Source organism: Salmo trutta, chromosome 5 (assembly GCF_901001165.1).
Source record: "Salmo trutta chromosome 5, fSalTru1.1, whole genome shotgun sequence".
Classification (NCBI taxonomy): Eukaryota; Metazoa; Chordata; class Actinopteri; order Salmoniformes; family Salmonidae; genus Salmo; species Salmo trutta.
The window spans coordinates 2,633,560-2,655,336 of record NC_042961.1 but is presented as its reverse complement, the minus strand read 5'-3'; the positions used below and the strand labels follow the sequence as shown (position 1 = coordinate 2,655,336).

Sequence of the window (21,777 nt, the reverse complement as noted above, 5' to 3'; positions counted from 1 at the left end):
ACTAACCAAATACTATTAAGTCAGAATACTGACCAAATACTATTAGGTCAGAATACTGACCAAACACTAACCAAATAGTATTAGGTCAGAATACTGACCAAACACTAACCAAATACTATTAGGTCAGAATACTGACCAAACACTAACCAAATACTATTAAGTCAGAATACTGACCAAATACTATTAGGTCAGAATACTGACCAAACACTAACCAAATAGTATTAGGTCAAAATAATAACCAACCAACCCAACCAGTTTGTTCCAAAAAAATAAGAAAAAGAAAGCGATTAACCTCTCTGTTAACCTCTCTGTTAACCTATCTCCGTTAACCTCTCCGTTAAACTCTCCGTTACGTTAACCTCTCCGTTAACCTCTCCGTTAAACTCTCCGTTACGTTAACCTCTCCGTTAACCTTTCTGTTAAACTCTCCGTTACGTTAACCTCTCTGTTAACCTCTCCGTTACGTTAACCTCTCCGTTACGTTAACCTCTCCGTTAACCTTTCTGTTAAACTCTCCGTTAACCTCTCTGTTAAACTCTCCGTTACGTTAACCTCTCCGTTAAACTCTCCGTTAAGCTCTCCGTTAACCTCTCTGTTAAACTCTCCGTTAACCTCTCCGTTAACCTCTCTGTTAACCTCTCCGTTACGTTAACCTCTCCGTTAACCTTTCTGTTTAACTCTCCGTTAACCTCTCCGTTAACCTCTCCGTTACGTTAAACTCTCCGTTAACCTCTCCGTTAACCTCTCCGTTACGTTAACCTCTCCGTTAACCTCTCTGTTAACCTCTCTGTTAACCTCTCCGTTAAACTCCCTGTTAAGCTCTCCGTTAAACTCTCCGTTAAACTCTCCGTTAACCTCTCCGTTAAACTCTCCGTTAAGCTCTCCGTTAACCTCTCCGTTAAACTCTCCGTTAAACTCTCCGTTAAACTCTCCGTTAAACTTTCCGTTAACCTCTCCGTTAAACTCTCCGTTAAGCTCTCCGTTAACCTCTCTGATAAGCTCTCTGTTAAGCTCTCTGTTAACCTTTCTGTTAAATTCTCCGTAAAACACTGATGGTCTATTGAGACCAAAACGTTGGTATACGTTTTTTCCCCGTTATCCTATAGTATCAATTTCCAGGGTTTTAAAATGTAATTACATCAAATGAATAGATCTCAGTCCCTCTCATATAACCATTTGTCTTTCCCCTTTGATTGATAGCTTGACACAAAGAAATAGATACCGTACCAGTCAAAAGTTTGGACACACCTACTCATTCAAGGGTTTTTCTTCATTTTTACTATTTTCTACATTGTAGAATAATAGTGAAGACATCAAAACTATGCAATAACACATATGGAATCATGTAGTTACCAAAAAAGTGTTAAACAAATCATAATATATTTTAGATTTTAGATTATTCAAAGTAGCCACCCTTTCCCTTGATGACTTTGCACACTCTTGTAATTCTCTCAACCAGCTTCATGAGGTAGTCACCTGGAATGCATTTTAATGAACAGGTGTGCCTTGTCAAAAGTTAATTTGTGGAATTTATTTCCTTCTTAATGTGTTTGAGACAATCAGCTGTCTTGTGACAAGGTAGAGGTGGTATACAGAAGATAGCCCTATTTGGTAAAAGACCAAGTCCATATTATGGCAAGAACAGCTCAAATAAGCAAAGAGAAATGACAGTCCATCATTACTTTAAGACATGAAGGTCAGTAAATCTGGAAAATTTCAAGAACTTTGAAAGTTTCTTCAAGTGCAGTCACAAAAACCATCAAGTGCTATGATGAAACTGCTTCTCATGAGGACCGCCACAGGAAAGGATGACCCAGAGTTACCTCTGCTGCAGAGGATAAGTTCATAAGAGTTACCAGCCTCAGAAATTGCAGCCCAAATAAATGCTTGACAGAGTTCAAGTAACAGACACATGAATCAGGCCTTCATGGTCGAATTGCTGCATAGAAACCACTACTAAAGGACACCAATGAGAAGAAGAGACTTGCTTGGGCCAAGAAACACGAGCAATGGACATTAGACCAGTGGAAATCTGTCCTTTGGTCTGATGAGTCCAAATGTCAGATTTTTGGTTTCAATCGCCGTGTCTTTGTGGGACGCAGAATAGCTGAACAGATGATCTCCGCATGTGTGGTTCCCACCATGAAGCATGGAGGAGGAGGTGTGATGGTGTATTTTGTATTTGTATTTATTATGGATCCCCATTAGCTGTTGCCAAAGCAGCAGCTATTCTTCCTGGGGTCCAGCAAAATTAAGGCAGTTTATACCATTTTAAAAACATTACTATACATTCACAGATTTCACAACACACTGTGTGCCCTCAGGCCCCTACTCCATCACTACCACATATCTACAGTACTAAATCCATGTGTATTATGTTATCGTGTGTGTGTGTGACTGTGCCAATATTTGTGTTGCTTCACAGTACCCGCTGTTCCATAAGGTGTTTTTGAAATCTGTTTTTTAAATCTAATTTTACTGCTTGCGTCAGTTTCTTGATGTGGAATAGAGTTTATTGTAGTCATGGCTCTATGTAGTACTGTGTGCCTCCCATAGTCTGTCTGGATTTGGGGACTGTGAAGAGACCTCTTGTGGCATGTCTTGTGGGGTATGTATGGGTGTCCGAGCTCTGTGCCAGTAGTTTAGACAGACAGCTCAGTGCATTCAACATGTCAATACCTCTCATAAATACAAGTAGTGATGAAGTCAATCTCTCCTCCACTTTCAGCCAGGAGAGATTGACATGCATATTATTAATATTAGGTCTCTGTGTACATCCAAGGGCCAGCCGTGCTGCCCTGTTATGAGCCAATTGCAAAACTAGGGCCTGTAGGACCTGCCTTGTTGATAGTGTTGTTAAAACCTCTACGGGCTAGGGGGCAGTATTGAGAATTTTGGAAAAAAATATGTGCGCATTTTTAACTGCCTCCTACACCAACTCAGAAGCTAGAATATGCATATTATTGTTTAGGTTTGGATAGAAAACACTCTGAATTTTCTAAAACAGTTTGAATGGTGTCTGTAAGTATAACAAAACTCATATTGCAGGCAAAAACCTGTGAAAAATAGATTTAAAAAAATGAGAATTTTGTGACTGTACTATTTAGTGTCATTGTTTTAAAGATACCACAGTGAGAAAGGATTCAGTTCGCAACTCCTACGGCTTCCACTAGATGTCAACGATCTTTAGAAAGTTGTTGGAAGCATCTGTCATGAATACAGACCGAATTAGAAAGCTTACAAGTTGACACGTCATCACTTCATTTTTTGCGCTGCATGAATCTGAGAAGAGTGTCTTTGTCATTATCGTTTATTCTAGACACTTGATAGGTTGTGTGAAAATATTACCGATGTTTACTGATGTTTCACGTTAAAAATGGACCAAAGGATTAATGCTAAACAACGTTTGACATGTTTAAACAAACGTAAATAGATTATTTACTAGGTTTTCTTTAGCTTTTCGACGTGACTTTACACTGCCCACCTCATTTTGTGGGAGCCTACTGAACGCTAACTATTTGGACATAAATTATGAACTTTGTCAAAAGAAACCACATTTGTTCTGGACCTGGGATCTCTGGCAGCGCCTTCTGATGGAGATAATCAAAGGTAAGGGGATATTTAGAATGTTATTATCGATATTAGATGATGCTAATGCTAACGGTATAGCTTAGCTTAGCTTAGCATATAGCTTATTGTTGTTAGCATAGTACCCAGTTTATGCAAAATGTGATTTCCCAGTAAAGTTATTTTGAGATCTGGCCATTCGGTAGCAATTACGAGATGATAATATATTATTCTTTGAATGACAATATTATAATTTACCAATGTTTTCGAATAGTAATTCCGTGATTTGTAATGCTGGATTCACTGGGTGCATTCGAGCCGAAAAAAATTCAGAATTTCACCGCGACTGTAAATGCTGTTTTTGGATATAAATATGAACTTGATGGAACTAAAAATGCATGTATTGTATAACATAATGTCCTATGAGTGTCATATGATGCAGATTGTCAAAGGTAAGTGCATAATTCTAGCTAGTTTTCTGTCTGTTGATGCCCTTCTTTGAATTGGCTAAACATTACACGCAGCTATTGTCAATGTACTCTCCTCACATAACCTAACTTTATGCATTCTCCGTAATGCCTCTGAAAATCGGACAGCGTGGTTAGATTTAGGAGATATATCTTTCAAATGGAGGAAAATAGTTGATTATTTGATTATTTGAAATGATTACTCTTGCAGTTTTGAATTCCCCGCCATGGTCACATGACAATGAATCCCAATACCGGGATAAGATCGGGATAAGATCCTCAACAGAAGGCAGAGCAACACTTTATTATGGACAGACTTCTCCCCATCCTAGCTACTGTTGTATCAATATGTTTTGACCATGACAGTTTACATTCCAGGGTTACTCCAAGCAGTTTAGTAATCTCAACTTGCTCAATTTCCACATTATTTATTACAAGATTTAGTTGAGGTTTAGGGTTTAGTGAGTGTTTGTAACGGCTGTCTTCTGAAATGAACCAAGGCGCAGCAGGTATGTGAATACTCATGGTGATTTATTACCAAAAAAAGGAGTAGAGCATCCACTTGAAAAACCCAATGACGGTGACAACAGTAGCAGTTTTACAGGCTATACACGCAGTGTAAAAACAACCACCCACAACCCCAAAGAAAAACACACACACCTATATAGGACTTCCAATCAAAGGCAACTCAACACACCTGCCTTCAATTGGAAGTCCCAAATCAACAATCAAACATTCACATACACAAAAACTGCCACGTCCTGACCCCAACACTAAAACAATAGCGCCATCTGCTGGTCAGGACGTGACAGTACCCCCCCCCCCCTCAAGGTGCAGACCCCGGAATGCACCTACCAACAAAAAACCCCAACACAAAACCCATAAACAATAACCCTAAAACAATAAGGGAGGGAAGGGAGGGTGGCTGCCGTCACCGACGGCACTGTGCTACACCCTCCCTCCCCAACCCACCTATCCTGGAGGTGGCTCAGGTGCAGGGCGTGGACCTTGCTCCACCTTCGGCGTAGCCCACTTTGGTGGCGCTGCTAGCTGCGCCGGGCAGATGGGCCACTTGGGCTGACCCTGGCAGATGGACCACTCGTGCTGGGCCGGAGGACAGGAGGGCCACTCGTGCTGGGCCGGAGGACAGGAGGGCCACTCGGGCTGGGCCGGAGGACAGGAGGGCCACTCGGGCTGGGCCGGAGGACAGGAGGGCCACTCGGGCTGGGCCAAAGGGCAGGAGGGCCACTCGGGCTGGGCCGGAGGGCAGGAGGACCACTCGGGCTGGGCCGGAGCGGAGGAGGGCCACTCGGGCTGGGCAGGAGGGCAGGAGGGCCACTCGGGCTGGGCCGGAGGGGAGGAGGGCCACTCGGGCTGGGCAGGAGGGCCACTCGGGCTGGGCCGGAGGGCAGGAGGGCCACTCGGGCTGGGCAGGAGGGCCACTCGGGCTGGGCCGGAGGGCAGGAGGGCCACTCGGGCTGGGCCGGAGGGCAGGAGGGCCACTCGGGCTGGGCCGGAGGGCAGGAGGGCCACTCGGGCTGGGCCGGAGGGCAGGAGGGACACTCGGGCTGGACCGGAGGGCAGGAGGGCCACTCGGGCTGGACCGGAGGGCAGGAGGACCACTCTGGCAGATCCTGACAGGCCGGGCACCCTGGCAGATCAGGGCAGGCGGGCACCTCTGGCAGAACCGGGCAGTCTGGCCACTCTGGCAGTTCAGGGCAGTCTGGCCACTCTGGCAGTTCAGGGCAGTCTGGCCACTCTGGCAGTTCAGGGCAGTCTGGCCACTCTGGCAGTTCAGGGCAGTCTGGCCACTCTGGCAGTTCAGGGCAGTCTGGCCACTCTGGCAGTTCAGGGCAGTCTGGCCACTCTGGCAGTTCAGGGCAGTCTGGCCACTCTGGCAGTTCAGGGCAGTCTGGCCACTCCGGCAGTTCATGGCAGTCTGGCCACTCCGGCAGTTCAGGGCAGTCTGGCCACTCCGGCAGTTCAGGGCAGTCTGGCCACTCCGGCAGTTCAGGGCAGTCTGGCCACTCCGGCAGTTCAGGGCAGTCTGGCCACTCCGGCAGTTCAGCGCAGTCTGGCCACTCCGGCGACTGTTGACTGGCGGGCAGCTCCGACGACTGTTGACTGGCGGGCAGCTCCGACGACTGTTGACTGGCGGGCAGCTCCGACAATTGTTGACTGGCGGGCAGCTCCGACAACTGTTGACTGGCGGGCAGCTCTGACGACTGTTGACTGTCGGGCAGCTCTGGTGATGGTTGACTGGCGGGCAGCTCCGACGACTGTCGACTGGCGAACAGCTCTGACGACTGTCGACTGGCGGGCAGCTCTGGCGACTGTCGACTGGCGGGCAGCTCTGGTGACTGTTGACTGGCGGGCAGCTCTGGTGACTCACGACTGGCGAGGCTGGGCTGACGCACCAGACTCCTGATGCGTGGGGCTGGTACCGGGCGGACTGGGCTGTGCGTCCGTATCGGCGAGATGGTGCGTACCTCAGCGTAACATGGCGCCCTCCACCTCATACGCACCTCCCTGTAGTCACGGGTAGCTGGCTTACGGCTCTTCGCTGGCCTGGCCAAGCTACCCGTGTGCCCCCCCCAAAAAAAATATTGGGGCTGCCTCTCGGGTTTCCTACCCAACCGTGTTCCAGCAAAACATTCCCGTTGGTTCCTCTGTCCAACTGCCTCCACTCTCCTGAGTGCCTCCACCTGTTCCCATGGGAGGCGATCCCTTCCGGCCAGGATCTCTTCCCAGGTGTAGGCTCCCTTGCCATCCAGGACGTCCTCCCATGTCCATTCCTCCTTTTTTCTCTCCTGTGGCTTCCTCCTCTTCTGCTGCTTGGTCCTGGTTTGGTGGGTGGTTCTGTAACGGCTGTCTTCTGAAATGAACCAAGGCGCAGCAGGTATGTGAATACTCATGGTGATTTATTACCAAAAAAAGGAGTAGAGCATCCACTTGAAAAACCCAATGACGGTGACAACAGTAGCAGTTTTACAGGCTATGCACGCAGTGTAAAAACAACCACCCACAACCCCAAAGAAAAACACACACACCTATATAGGACTTCCAATCAAAGGCAACTCAACACACCTGCCTTCAATTGGAAGTCCCAAATCAACAATCAAACATTCACATACACAAAAACTGCCACGTCCTGACCCCAACACTAAAACAATAGCTCCATCTGCTGGTCAGGACGTGACAGTGTTTTGTTCCAAATACAATGCTTTTAGTTTCAGAAATATTTAGGGCTAACTTATTCCTTGCCAACCACTCTGAAACTAACTGCAGCACTTTGTTGAGTGTTGCAGTCATTTCAGTTGCTTTAGTAGCTGACGTGTATAGTGTTGAGTCATCCGCATACATAGACACTCTGGCTTCACTCAGTCAGTGGCATGTCGTTAGTAAAATAAAATGAACGCAAGGGGCCTAAATAGCTACCCTGGAGAATTCCTGATTCTAACTGGATTATATTTGAGAGGCTTCCATTAAAGAACACCCTCTGTGTTCTGTTAGACAAGTAACTCTTGATCCACATTATAGTAGTGGGTGTAAAGCCATAACACATACGTTTTTCCAGCAGCAGACTATGATCGATAATGTCAAAGCTGCACTGAAGTCTAATAAGACAGCCCCCACAATCATTTTATTATCAATTTATCTCAGCCAATCATCAGTAATTTGTGTAAGTGCCAGGACGTGACAGTCTGATTCAATGAATGAAGGAGCCGAGTTGTCTTTTTTTCCCAAAATTTCATTTAAGGTGCCCCAAAGCTTTTTACTATCATTCTTTTATTTAATTTATCTTATTTCTGTCTTTTCGGTAGATGTTATAACCATGTATCGCTACCACTGTATCATCAAATGTATTATCTAAGTGAGTTTCAGAGATAATCAGAATATGAATGTCATCTGTTACAAGAAAGTTATTGACTTCATGTACCTTGTCTCTTAGGTTACATATGTTAATATGGGCTATTTGTAGCACTTTTCTGGGTTGCTTGATTGTTTTTAATGCTTTACTCGGAAGCTTATCAGAGGTAGACTTACTCATGTTATTTTGTTTTATTCACTGATTTAGCACACTCTGCCAACCCGGATGTCCTAGCTGTGTCTGAATCTTGGCTTAGGAAGTCCACCAAAAACTCTGAAATCTTCATCCCTAACTACAACGTTTTCAGACAAGATAGAACGACCAAAGGGGGCGGTGTTGCAATATTACTGCAGAGATAGCCTGCAGAGTTCTGTCCTGCTATCCAGGTCTGTACCCAAACAATTTGAACTTCTACTTTTAAAAATCCACCTCTCCAAAAACAAGTCTCTCACCGTTGCCGCTTGCTATAGACCCCCCTCGGCCCCTAGCTGTGCTCTGGACACCATATGTGAACTGATTGCCCCCCATCTATCTTCAGAGCTCGTGCTACTAGGTGACCTAAACTGGGACATGCTTAACACCCCAGCCATCCTACAATCCAAGCTTGATGCCCTCAATCTCACACAAATTATTAATGAACCCACCAGGTACAACCCCAAAGCCGCAAACACTGGCACCCTCATAGATATCATCCTAACCAACGTGCCCTCTAAATACACATCTGCTGTTTTCAACCAAGATCTCAGCGATCACTGCCTCATTGCCTGCACCCGTAATGGGTCAGCGGTCAAACGACCTCCACTCATCACTGTCAAACGCTCCCTGAAACATTTCAACGAGCAAGCCTTTCTAATCGACCTGGCCCTGGTATCCTGGAAGGATATTGACCTCATCCCGTCAGTAGAGGATGCCTGGTTATTTTTTAAAAATGCCTTCCTCTCCATCTTAAATAAGCATGCCCCTTTCAAGAAATTTAGAACCAGGAACAGATATAGCCCTTGGTTCTCCCCAGACCTGACTGCCCTTAACCAACACAAAAATATCCTGTGGCGTTCTGCATTAGCATCGAACTGCCCCCGCGATATGCAACTTTTTAGGGAAGTTAGAAACCAATACACACAGGCAGTTAGAAACGCCAAGGCTAGCTTTTTCAAACAGAAATTTGCTTCGTGCAACTCCAACTCTAAAAAGTTCTGGGACATTGTAAAGTCCATGGAGAATAAGAACACCTCCTCCCAACTGCCCACTGCACTGAGGATAGGAAACTCTGTCACCACCGATAAGCCCACTATAATTGAGAATTTCAATAAGCATTTTTCTACGGCTGGCCATGCTTTCCACCTAACTACCCCTACTGCATTCAACAGCACTGCACCCCCCACAGCTACTCGCCCAAGCCTCCCCCATTTCTCCTTCTCCCAAATCCATTCAGCTGATGTTCTGAAAGAGCTGCAAAATCTGGACCCCTACAAATCAGCTGGGCTTGACAATCTGGACCCTTTCTTTCTAAAATTATCTGCCGAAATTATTGCAACCCCTATTACTAGCCTGTTCAACCTCTCTTTCGTGTCGTCTGAGATTCCCATAGATTGGAAAGCAGCTGCTGTCATCCCCCTCTTCAAAGGAGGTGACACTCTTGACCCAAATTGCTACAGACCTATATCCATCCTACCCTGCCTTTCTAAGGTCTTCGAAAGCCAAGTCAACAAACAGATTACCGACTATTTTGAATCCCACCGCACCCTCTCCGCTATGCAATCTGGTTTCAGAGCTGGTCATGGGTGCAACTCAGCCACGCTCAAGGTCCTAAACGACATCGTAACCGCCATCGATAAGAAACAATACTGTGCTGCCGTATTCATTGACCTGGCCAAAGCTTTTGACTCTGTTAATCACCACATCCTCATCGGCAGACTCAGTAGCCTTGGTTTCTCAAACGATTGCGTCGCCTGGTTCACCAACTACTTCTCTGACAGAGTTCAGTGTGTCAAATCGGAGGGCCTACTGTCTGGACCTCTGGCAGTCTCTATGGGGGTACCACAGGGTTCAATTCTTGGGCCAACTCTTTTCTCTGTAGACATAAATGATGTCGCTCTTGCTGCTGGTGAATCTCTGATCCACCTCTATGCAGACGACACCATTCTGTATACTTCTGGCCCTTCTTTGGACACTGTGTTAACAACCCTCCAGACGAGCTTCAATGCCATTCAACTCTCCTTCCGTGGTCTCCAACTGCTCCTAAACACAAGTAAAACTAAATGCATGCTCTTCAACCGATCGCTGCCTGCACCTGCCCGCCCGTCCAGCATAACTTCTCTGGACGGTTCTAACTTAGAATTTGTGGACAACTACAAATACCTAGGTGTCTGGTTAGACTGTAAACTCTCCTTCCAGACTCACATCAATCATCTCCAATCCAAAGTAAAATCTAGAATTGGCTTCCTATTTCGCAACAAAGCATCCTTCACTCATGCTGCCAAACATACCCTTGTAAAACTGACCATCCTACCAATCCTCGACTTCGGCGATGTCATTTACAAAGTAGCCTCCAATACCCTACTCAACAAGCTGGATGCAGTCTATCACAGTGCCATCCGTTTTGTCACCAAAGCCCCATATACTACCCACCACTGCGACCTGTAAGCTCTCGTTGGCTGGCCTTCGCTTCATAATCGTCGCCAAACACATTGGCTCCAGGTCATCTACAAGACTCTTCTAGGTAAAGTCCCCCCTTATATCCGCTCACTGGTCACCATAGCAGCACCCACCTGTAGCACACGCTCCAGCAGGTATATCTCTCTGGTCACCCCTAAAGCCAACTCCTCCTTTGGTCGTCTCTCCTTCCAGTTCTCTGCTGCCAATGACTGAAACGAACTACAAAAATCTCTGAAACTGGAAACACTTATCTCCCTCACTAGCTTTAAGCACCAGCTGTCAGAGCATCTCACAGATCACTGCACCTGTACTTAGCCCATCTATAATTTAGCCCAAACTACTACCTCTTCCCCTACTGTATTTATTTATTTTATTTATTTTGCTCCTTTGCACCATATTATTTATATTTTAACTTTGAACTTTCTTCAAACTACAAATCTACCATTCCAGTGTTTTTCTTGCTATACTTTATTTACTTTGCCACCATGGCATTTTTTTGCCTTTACCTCCCTTATCTCACATCATTTGCTCACATTGTATATAGTCTTATTTTTTTTCTACTGCATCATTGATTGTATGTTGTTTTACTCCATGTGTAACTGTGTTGTTGTATGTTGTCGAACTGCTTTGCTTTATCTTGGCCAGGTCGCAATTGTAAATGAGAACTTGTTCTCAACTTGCCTACCTGGTTAAATAAAGGTGAAATAAATAAATAAATAAAAATTTACATTGGAGCTGATAGTGCAGGGTGAGCTGCATAAAGTGGTCTTCCTACTATTGCACACCGCCTCAGTGCTAACAGTGGAACTCTGGTTTATAGGCTCATGACTACTGCTTACAATAGCTGTAGGATAAACAGATGTATTCAGTGCAATTAGGGGTACATAAATTAAATTACTTACATTGTGTTTGCCAATGCCCCTAAGATCATGTACATTTCATGCAGCATTATGGCGACTCATTGTCACAATGGTAGGGATTAACTGAGCTGGTCTTGGATCATTTACCAGTCATTGTTTCAACGCAGTCTTGAAATGCATGGACAGACTCCAGGAGCCAAGATGATTTGGATGGACTCCGTCATTCCTGTAGAGTATCTTCTGTTTCCAGAAGGTGTCAAAGTTATCAATAAAAGTGACTCCAGTCGAGCTACAGTAGTCTTTTAGCCAGATGTGTAATGCCAGCAGTCTGCTGAATCTTTCACACCCGCGGCCCAACGGTGGTAGTGGACCTGAAATTATTGGCCCTTTTTTGGAGTCTTTTAATGCTAAAATCAGTTCTTTAAAATCCATTTTCAAATGTTCCGAGCTAGCCCTCCTGATGTCATTTGACTCCACATGGACTATGACAGTGTCAGCTCCCTGCATCTGTGGTAGAACAGTCGACACGCCCTTGTTATGTCCTGTTCTTTTGCCTTGGGGACCGAGATGTTTCTCACCATAGAGCTGCCTATGATGACAGCTGGGGATGTTGAATGGGCCGGTCTCTCAGGCAACCTCACGGTCTGGTGAGGCTGGGAGCTCCGAAGATCTGAACCCGAGGTAGAAGCCACCGGAGAGGGAGACAGAACCGAGGACGAAGATGCAGGTACCTCTGGATCCGATCTTGATTGGGAAGCCACCGAGAACGAAGGCTCCGGAACCTCTGGACCCAGGGCGGCAAAGCTGTTTTTGGTCTGTGTTAGTTCCTGGCTCAACATCTCCATGGAGACCCCCGTTGCCAGAGGACGCCTTCTTCGACTTCCATGGCGAGTGACGTACCTCCATGGCTGGTTGGTTGGGTCGAGAACAGCTCGGTTCTCCAGGGAAGGGGAGACCACTTCGGGGATGGAACCCTGCCTAGCACCAGCCAGTCAGCTGTGGAGAGCCGACACGGCGGCGAAACTTCCACCAGACCAGAGCGGCGTCCGGCTCCTAGAGTGGAAGAAAAATAAAAAGTAGGTGGGCGTGGGTTCCCCAGTAGCTTATGTAGGTTTGCTACTTGCTTGCTAAGAGTAGCCACTTCGCTCCTGTAGTCCTCCGCAAGCAAGCAGTTGCTACATTGGAAGTCAGCGCAGTCCACTTTGTCCCGGAACAACGCAAAGTAAACACAGCTCCTGCAATGCTGGAAACGTTTAATGGCGGCCTCCATTTGAGGCTTTTTTTTTGAGGCCACCGAGTGTAGGGGTGCTTTGCTGCTGACGCTGTCTGTGATTTACTTAGAATTCAAGGCACACTTAACCAGCATGACTACCACAGCATTCTGCAGCAATACGCCATCCCATCTGGTTTGCGATTTGGGACTACCATTAGTTTTTCCACAGGACAATGACCCAACACACCTCCAGGCTATGTAAGGTCTATTTGACCAAGAAGGAGAGTGATGGAGTGCTGCATCAGATGATCTGGCCTCCACAATCACCCGACCTCAACCTAATTGAGATGGTTTGGGATGAGTTGGACCGCAGAGTGAAGGAAAAGCAGCCAACAAGTGCTTAGCATATGTGGGAACTCCTTCAAGACTATTGGAAAAGCATTCCTCATGAAGCTGGTTGAGAGAATGCCAAGAGTGTGCAAAGCTATCATTAAGGCAAAGGGTGGCTACTTTGAATATATTTTGATTTGATTAACACTTTTGTGGTTACTACATGATTCCATATGTGTTATTTCAAAGTTTTGATGTCTTCACTATTATTATACAATGTAGAAAATAGTAAAAATAAAGAAAAACCCATGAATGGGCAGGTGTATCCAAACTTTTGACTGGTACTGTATATTTTTTGCATTAATCCACCAGATAATCCACCAGATACTATAGATGCAGTCCTGCTCCCAGACTGGCAGTCAGAGCAGCGCTTCAGTGGTTATATCCCAGCCTGGCAGTCAGAGCAGTGCATCAGTGGTTATATTAATGAGATTTCAATCAAATCCAGTCAGTCAGTATAGCTCTCTGGTACAAATTGCCAAGGAACATTGGGCTCTGGGGTGAGCTCATTTAAATGAATCCATATTCAGTACACTGTGACCTGTGACCTGTTAGAACTGGCCGCGCCAATAGGTTCAATTAGAGAATGACATTGCATAATAGCCTACTGTGGCTATAGCCCTCTGTCTCTTACAGCCCGTACCAATTCCCTTCCTACTCCTTCCCTTTGGCCTTATTCCTTCCCCTTGGCCTTACTCCTTCCCTTTGGCCTTACTCCTTCCCTTTGGCCTTACTCCTTCCCCTTGGCTCTACTCCTTCCCTTTGGCCTTACTCCTTCCCCTTGGCCTTACTCCTTCCCTTTGGCCCTACTCCTTCCCCTTGGCCTTACTCCTTCCCCTTGGCCTTACTCCTTCCCTTTGGCCTTACTCCTTCCCCTTGGCTCTACTCCTTCCCTTTGGCCTTACTCCTTCCCCTTGGCCCTACTCCTTCCCTTTGGCCTTACTCCTTCCCTTTGGCCTTACTCCTTCCCCTTGGTCTTACTCCTTCCCTTTGGCCTTACTCCTTCCCCTTGGCCTTACTCCTTCCCCTTGGCCTTACTCCTTCCCCTTGGCCTTACTCCTTCCCTTTGGCCTTACTCCTTCCCCTTGGCTCTACTCCTTCCCTTTGGCCTTACTCCTTCCCCTTGGCCCTACTCCTTCCCTTTGGCCTTACTCCTTCCCCTTGGTCTTACTCCTTCCCTTGGCCTTACTCCTTCCCTTTGGCCTTACTCCTTCCCCTTGGCCTTACTCCTTCCCCTTGGCCATACTCCTTCCCTTTGGCCTTACTCCTTCCCCTTGGCCCTTCTCCTTCCCCTTGGCCTTACTCCTTCCCCTTACTCCTTCCCCTTGGCCCTTCTCCTTCCCCTTGGCCTTACTCCTTCCCCTTGGCCCTTCTCCTTCCCCTTGGCCTTACTCCTTCCCCTTGGCCATACTCCTTCCCCTTGGCCCTTCTCCTTCCCCTTGGCCTTACTCCTTCCCCTTGGCCCTTCTCCTTCCCCTTGGCCCTACTCCTTCCCCTTGGCCCTTCTCCTTCAATGTTTCCAGATCTGAAGGGTCTCGTGAAGCTTCTCCATGGTGAGAATTCTACATCCTACAAGAATTCTACATTCTTTTGACTCATCACATACGCTGCTGTTTATTATTTATCCTGTTGCCTAGTCCTTTCATCCTATTGCCTTGTCTCCGGTTACCTATCTACCCCCGCACATGGACTTGGTACTGGTACCCCATGTTAATAGCCAAGTTATCATTACGCGGTTCTGGTACCCCATGTTTATAGCCAAGTTATCATGACTCAGTACTGGTACCCCATGTTTATAGACAAGTTATCATGACTCAGTACTGGTACCCCATGTTTATAGACAAGTTATCATTACTCAGTACTGGTACCCCTTGTATATAGCCAAGTTATCATGACTCAGTACTGGTACCCCATGTTTATAGCCAAGTTATCATGACTCAGTACTGGTACCCCATGTTTATAGCCAAGTTATCATTACTCAGCACTGGTACCCCATGTTTATATCCAAGTTATCATGACTCAGTACTGGTACCCCATGTTTATAGCCAAGTTATCATGACTCAGTACTGGTACCCCATGTTTATAGACAAGTTATCATTACTCAGTACTGGTACCCCATGTTTATAGCCAAGTTATCATGACTCAGTACTGGTACCCCATGTTTATAGCCAAGTTATCATTACTCAGCACTGGTACCCCATGTTTATATCCAAGTTATCATGACTCAGTACTGGTACCCCATGTTTATAGCCAAGTTATCATTACTCAGTACTGGTACCTCTTGTATATAGCCAAGTTATCATGACTCAGTACTGGTACCCCATGTTTATAGCCAAGTTATCATTACTCAGTACTGGTACCCCATGTTTATAGCCAAGTTATCATTACTCAGTACTGGTACCCCATGTTTATAGCCAAGTTATTGTTACTCATTGTGGATGTTTTCATTGAGTTATTATTTTTCTATTATTTCTCTATTTTTCTCTCTGTATTGTTGGGAAGGGCCTGTAAGTAAGAATTTCACTGTTAGCCTACACGTGTTGTTTACCAAGCATGTGACAAGCATGTGACTTTAGAGATAAACAAACATTGAAGATCTGCAAATATAAGTAATTACATTATTGCCGCGCAACTGCAGCAAGAAAACTCAGATGTGAGAGTGCTTTATAAAATGGTAGATCTGAAAAGATTGAAGGCTTAGGGCCAACGGAAGGAAAGTTAACGTTTATTGTCATGAGTCTTGTCCTGGGGCAGAACTGAACGATTTCCACTAGATAGGCCAGCTGCAAAGTCAAAATTGGCTATATTGTAAAAATTCATGAAAACTCAAATTTGTTTTTTGGTCTATGGTCAGGCATTAGGGTTAGCAGTATGATTAAGGGGAAAGATACATGGATAGAGGGGGGGGGAGAGACAGACAGAGGAACAGACGGGAAGGAGAGACAGAGAGAGGGATAGAGGAGGGAGGAGAGACAGAGAGAGGGATAGAGGGGGGAGGAGAGACAGAGAGAGGGATAGAGGGGGGAGGGGAGACAGAGAGAGGGATAGAGGGGGGAGGAGAGACAGAGAGAGGGACAGAGGGGGGAGGGGAGACAGACAGAGAGAGGGATAGAGGAGGGAGGAGAGACAGAGAGAGGGATAGAGGGGGGAGGAGAGACAGACAGAGAGAGGGATAGAGGAGGGAGGAGAGACAGAGAGAGGGATAGAGGGGGGAGGAGAGACAGAGAGAGGGACAGAGGGGGGAGGGGAGACAGACAGAGAGAGGGATAGAGGGGGGAGGAGAGACAGAGAGGGGGATAGAGGGGGAGGAGAGGGGGAGAGAGGAACAGAGGGGGAGGAGAGACAGAGAGAGGGACAGAGGGGGGAGGAGAGAGAGAGAGGGATAGAGGGGGGAGGCGAGAGAGAGGGATAGAGGAGGGAGGAGAGACAGAGAGAGGGATAGAGGGGGGAGGAGAGACAGAGAGAGGGATAGAGGGGGGAGGAGAGACAGAGAGAGGGATAGAGGAGGGAGGGGTACAGAGAGAGGGATAGAGGGGGGAGGAGAGACAGAGAGAGGGACAGAGGGGGGAGGAGAGACAGACAGAGAGAGGGATAGAGGGGGGAGGAGAGACAGAGAGAGGGATAGAGGGGGAGGAGAGACAGAGAGAGGAACAGAGGGGGAGGAGAGACAGAGAGAGGGACAGAGGGGGGAGGGGAGACAGAGAGAGGGATAGAGGGGGGAGGCGAGAGAGAGGGATAGAGGAGGGAGGAGAGACAGAGAGAGGGATAGAGGAGGGAGGAGAGACAGAGAGAGGGATAGAGGGGGGAGGAGAGACAGAGAGAGGGATAGAGGGGGAGGAGAGACCGAGAGAGGGATAGAGGGGGAGGAGAGACAGAGAGAGGGATAGAGGAGGGAGGAGTACAGAGAGAGGGATAGAGGGGGAGGAGTACAGAGAGAGATATAGAGGGGGAGGAGTACAGAGAGAGGGATAGAGGGGGAGGAGTACAGAGAGAGATATAGAGGGGGAGGAGTACAGAGAGAAAGAGATAGCTGGGGAGGAGAGACAGAGCGAGGGATAGAGGGGGAGGAGAGAGGGGGGAGGAGAGACAGAGAGAGGGATAGAGGGGGAGGAGAGACAGACAGAGGTGGGAGGAGAGACAGAGAGGGGGGAGGAGAGAAAAGGAAAGAACACAGACAGACAGAAAGCAGTAGGGACAGAGAGAAAAATAAGCCATTGTGTGAGAGAAAGAGGAGATGAAAATAAATGTCACAGCTCAGTGTGTCCCACTATCTCCAAGCTTACCGCATTTTATTTAACCTTTATTTAACTAGGCAAGAGCAAACCCGACGACGCTGGGCCAATTGTGTGCTGCACTATGGGACTCCCAATCACGGCCGGTAGTGATACAGCCTGGCTATGTTTTATGATAATGTTATTACGCAAAATACAGGGCTCTATGTATTACTGTAGTAGGACTACTGTATATAAAACACAGGGCTCTATGTATTACTGTAGTAGGACTACTGTATATAAAACACAGGGCTCTATGTATTACTGTAGTAGGACTACTGTAGTAGGACTACTTTATATAAAACACAGGGCTCTATGTATTACTGTAGTAGGACTACTGTATACAAAACACAGGGCTCTATGTATTACTGTAGTAGGACTACTGTATACAAAATACAGGGCTCTATGTATTACTGTAATAGGACTACTGTATACAAAATACAGGGCTCTATGTATTACTGTAATAGGACTACTGTATACAAAACACAGGGCTATATGTATTACTGTAATAGGACTACTGTATACAAAACACAGGGCTCTATGTATTACTGTAATAGGACTACTGTATACAAAATACAGGGCTCTGTGTATTACTGTAATAGGACTACTGTATACAAAACACAGGGCTGTATGTATTACTGTAGTAGGACTACTGTATACAAAACACAGGGCTGTATGTATTACTGTAATAGGACTACTGTATACAAAACACAGGGCTCTATGTATTACTGTAATAGGACTACTGTATACAAAGCACAGGGCTCTATGTATTACTGTAATAGGACTACTGTATACAAAACACAGGGCTGTATGTATTACTGTAGTAGGACTACTGTATACAAAACACAGGGCTCTATGTATTACTGTAGTAGGACTACTGTATACAAAACACAGGGCTCTATGTATTACTGTAGTAGGACTACTGTATACAAAACACAGGGCTCTATGTATTACTGTAGTAGGACTACTGTATACAAAACACAGGGCTCTATGTATTACTGTAATATACAAAACACAGGGCTCTATGTATTACTGTAGTAGGACTACTGTATACAAAACACAGGGCTGTATGTATTACTGTAATAGGACTACTGTATACAAAACACAGGGCTCTATGTATTACTGTAATATACAAAACACAGGGCTCTATGTATTACTGTAGTAGGACTACTGTATACAAAACACAGGGCTGTATGTATTACTGTAGTAGGACTACTGTATACAAAACACAGGGCTGTATGTATTACTGTAATAGGACTACTGTATACAACAGGTTCTCATCTTCAATCTGATAAAACAGGAGTTTGAGAATATACAGATAAATCCAATAACATTGTTGTCATAAGCAATAAGAATTACACTACAACTCTGAACAAACCTTACAGATTTCCATATTACTCTGGTTCTTCTTGATGTTATGAAGATAAATCTTCATAGTAACATCAGCCATTTTTTGTATCCTGTTCTTGTAAAAGTAATTTCAGAACCAAATGAACAAGAAAAAATATTCTAAAAGTATTTTCTACATTTTTTACGAGGTTTGTATTTCTCCCATTCTTGTTTGTTTCAGCCATGGCCATCAGTGACCCATTCTTCAGCGGTAACCAGTCATCCTGGATGTCTTTCTCTCCAGTCAGCATCAGACACAGGACAGACCTCAGGCTGCAGTTCCAGACTCTGTCACCAGAGGGCATCCTCTTCTACACAGCACAGCACCTCAGTGCCCGGGCCGGTAGGAACACAGTAACCATTCTATCCTTCTACACTGGTTTATAGACATGTGGTAATAATATAAATACATTCAGAATGACAACATTAATGACCATCGTGTCCCTCTGTCCCTCTCTGGTCATGTCATCCACAGGAGACTTCTTCTGTGTGTCCCTGACATCTGGGTTGGTCCAGCTGCGCTACAACCTGGGTTCTGGAACCAGCGTGTTACAGTCCACTAACAGAGTGGACACCAGCGGAGGGACCTGGCACACGGTACCATGTCAAATCACATTCTATTTTATCACATGCTCCGAATATAACAGGTGTAGATCTTACAGTGAAATGCTGACTATAACAGGTGTAGATCTTACAGTGAAATGCTGAATATAACAGGTGTAGATCTTACAGTGAAATGCTGAATACAACAGGTGTAGTTCTTACAGTGAAATGCTGAATACAACAGGTGTAGATCTTACAGTGAAATGCTGAATATAACAGGTGTAGTTCTTACAGTGAAATGCTGAATATAACAGGTGTAGATCTTACAGTGAAATGCTGAATATAACAGGTGTAGATCTTACAGTGAAATGCTGAATATAACAGGTGTAGATCTTACAGTGAAATGCTGAATATAACAGGTGTAGATCTTACAGTGAAATGCTGAATATAACAGGTGTAGATCTTACAGTGAAATGCTGAATAGACACACAATTGGTTAGGTGGCCGTATAACAGCAGCCATCTCCTCCTGCCCCATTATGTTCTTACACCTGTACAGAACAGACAGGAACATTCCAGCTGCTTACATGTGCTGAAAACACATCAGATATTTACAGGATCTGGCTAAATAATTAGAAAACACACACGCAATTAATATTTTCTGTAACAATTTGATGTTATCATTCCAGGGTTCCTGTAACGGTTTGATGTTTATCATTCCAGGTGAGGACAGGCAGGACGGGCCACCAGGGGTTCCTGTAACGGTTTGATGTTTATCATTCCAGGTGAGGACAGGCAGGACGGGCCACCGGGTGTTCCTGTAACGGTTTGATGTTTATCATTCCAGGTGAGGACAGGCAGGACGGGCCACCAGGGTTCCTGTAACGGTTTGATGTTTATTATTCCAGGTGAGGACAGGCAGGACGGGCCACCGGGGGTTCCTGTAACGGTTTGATGTTTATCATTCCAGGTGAGGGCAGGCAGGACGGGCCACCGGGGGTTCCTGTAACGGTTTGATGTTTATCATTCCAGGTGAGGACAGGCAGGACGGGCCACCAGGGGTTCCTGTAACGGTTTGATGTTTATCATTCCAGGTGAGGACAGGCAGGACGGGCCACCGGGTGTTCCTGTAACGGTTTGATGTTTATCATTCCAGGTGAGGGCAGGCAGGACGGGCCACCGGGGGTTCCTGTAACGGTTTGATGTTTATCATTCCAGGTGAGGACGGGCCACCAGGGGTTCCTGTAACGGTTTGATGTTTATCATTCCAGGTGAGGACAGGCAGGACGGGCCACCGGGTGTTCCTGTAACGGTTTGATGTTTATCATTCCAGGTGAGGACAGGCAGGACGGGCCACCGGGGGTTCCTGTAACGGTTTGATGTTTATCATTCCAGGTGAGGACAGGCAGGACGGGCCACCGGGGGTTCCTGTAACGGTTTGATGTTTATCATTCCAGGTGAGGGCAGGCAGGACGGGCCACCAGGGGTTCCTGGTTCTGGACGGGCTGGAGGTGAAGCAGAACGACACCGAGGGAGGGATGTCCACTCTGGACGTGGCCACGGACCTCTTCGTCGGCGGGGTCTCCGACCTGAGTTCCATCTCTACGTTCTCCGTGGAGAGCGAGCCTGTGGGTTTTACCGGAGGCGTGAGAGAGCTCGTCTTAAACGGACACGACTTTGACCTGACGGAGACAGGGGCCCTGGGAGGGGCCAACGTGGGCGACTGGGACGGGACGGCGTGCGGGTACAAGGTGTGCCAGAACGGCGGCCGCTGTACTGCGTTGAGCGGCGCTGATTCGGACTCATTTATGTGCACCTGCCCTCCTCGGTGGACGGGTCCTGTGTGTAACCAATCGGTGTATTGTGTTAATAACCTCTGTCAACATGAGTCATTGTGTTTCTCTGATCTTGTGACTGGCTCATACGACTGTTTCTGTCCTCTCGGGTGGGAGGGGAGGTACTGCGATAAGCAGGTAGGCCTATCCATGACCACTCTGAAGTTCGTTGGGAAATCATATCTGAAATACAGGGATCCTAAATTCAACACAAGGAATCTGAGGTACACGCACGTTTCGTTTAACTTTACAGCAAGCGGGAACGAAGGGTTGATTCTGTGGATGGGAAGAGCGGAGCATGATGACGACGATTACCTTGCTGTCGGGCTTCAGGCGGGCCACCTCAAAATCGCAGTCAACCTCGGAGAGAGGCTCTCCCTCCCGCTCACTTTCAGAAACGTCACGTTGTGTTGCAACAAATGGCATTATTTATCCATCTCTCTGAACAGTACCCTTATTCAGGTGTTCCTGGGTGACGAGAGGGTCCTTTTCGAAGACGTGGACCCCTTCGAGCGTTACGTTGCCATGAATTACGGGGGTCTGTTGTACTTGGGAGGGTTCGAGTTGCACAGGAACATCTCAACAGTGACGTCTGGGCTGTTTACCAAAGGGTTTGTGGGAGATCTTAAAGATGTGCATTTGTATCAGGACCCCAGACAACTGCAGTTCCTCCAAAACAGCAAAGGATTTAATGTTTACCAAAGTAATGAGTAGTTC

General features: G+C 46.5%; 1 protein-coding gene across 1 annotated transcript in view; it reads left to right on the top strand.

Annotated features, from left to right (window-relative positions):
- The window catches only part of LOC115193444 (protein eyes shut homolog), a 63,972-nt gene extending 42,198 nt beyond the window's left edge, over positions 1–21,774 (top strand). The window contains exons 7-10 of the mRNA XM_029752133.1: positions 18,865–19,026; positions 19,159–19,280; positions 20,683–20,976; positions 21,523–21,774. Coding sequence (XP_029607993.1) covers positions 18,865–19,026; positions 19,159–19,280; positions 20,683–20,976; positions 21,523–21,774 — 830 coding nt within the window. The remainder of the gene's footprint in view (positions 1–18,864; positions 19,027–19,158; positions 19,281–20,682; positions 20,977–21,522) is intronic.
- The last annotated feature ends 3 nt before the right edge of the window (positions 21,775–21,777 follow it).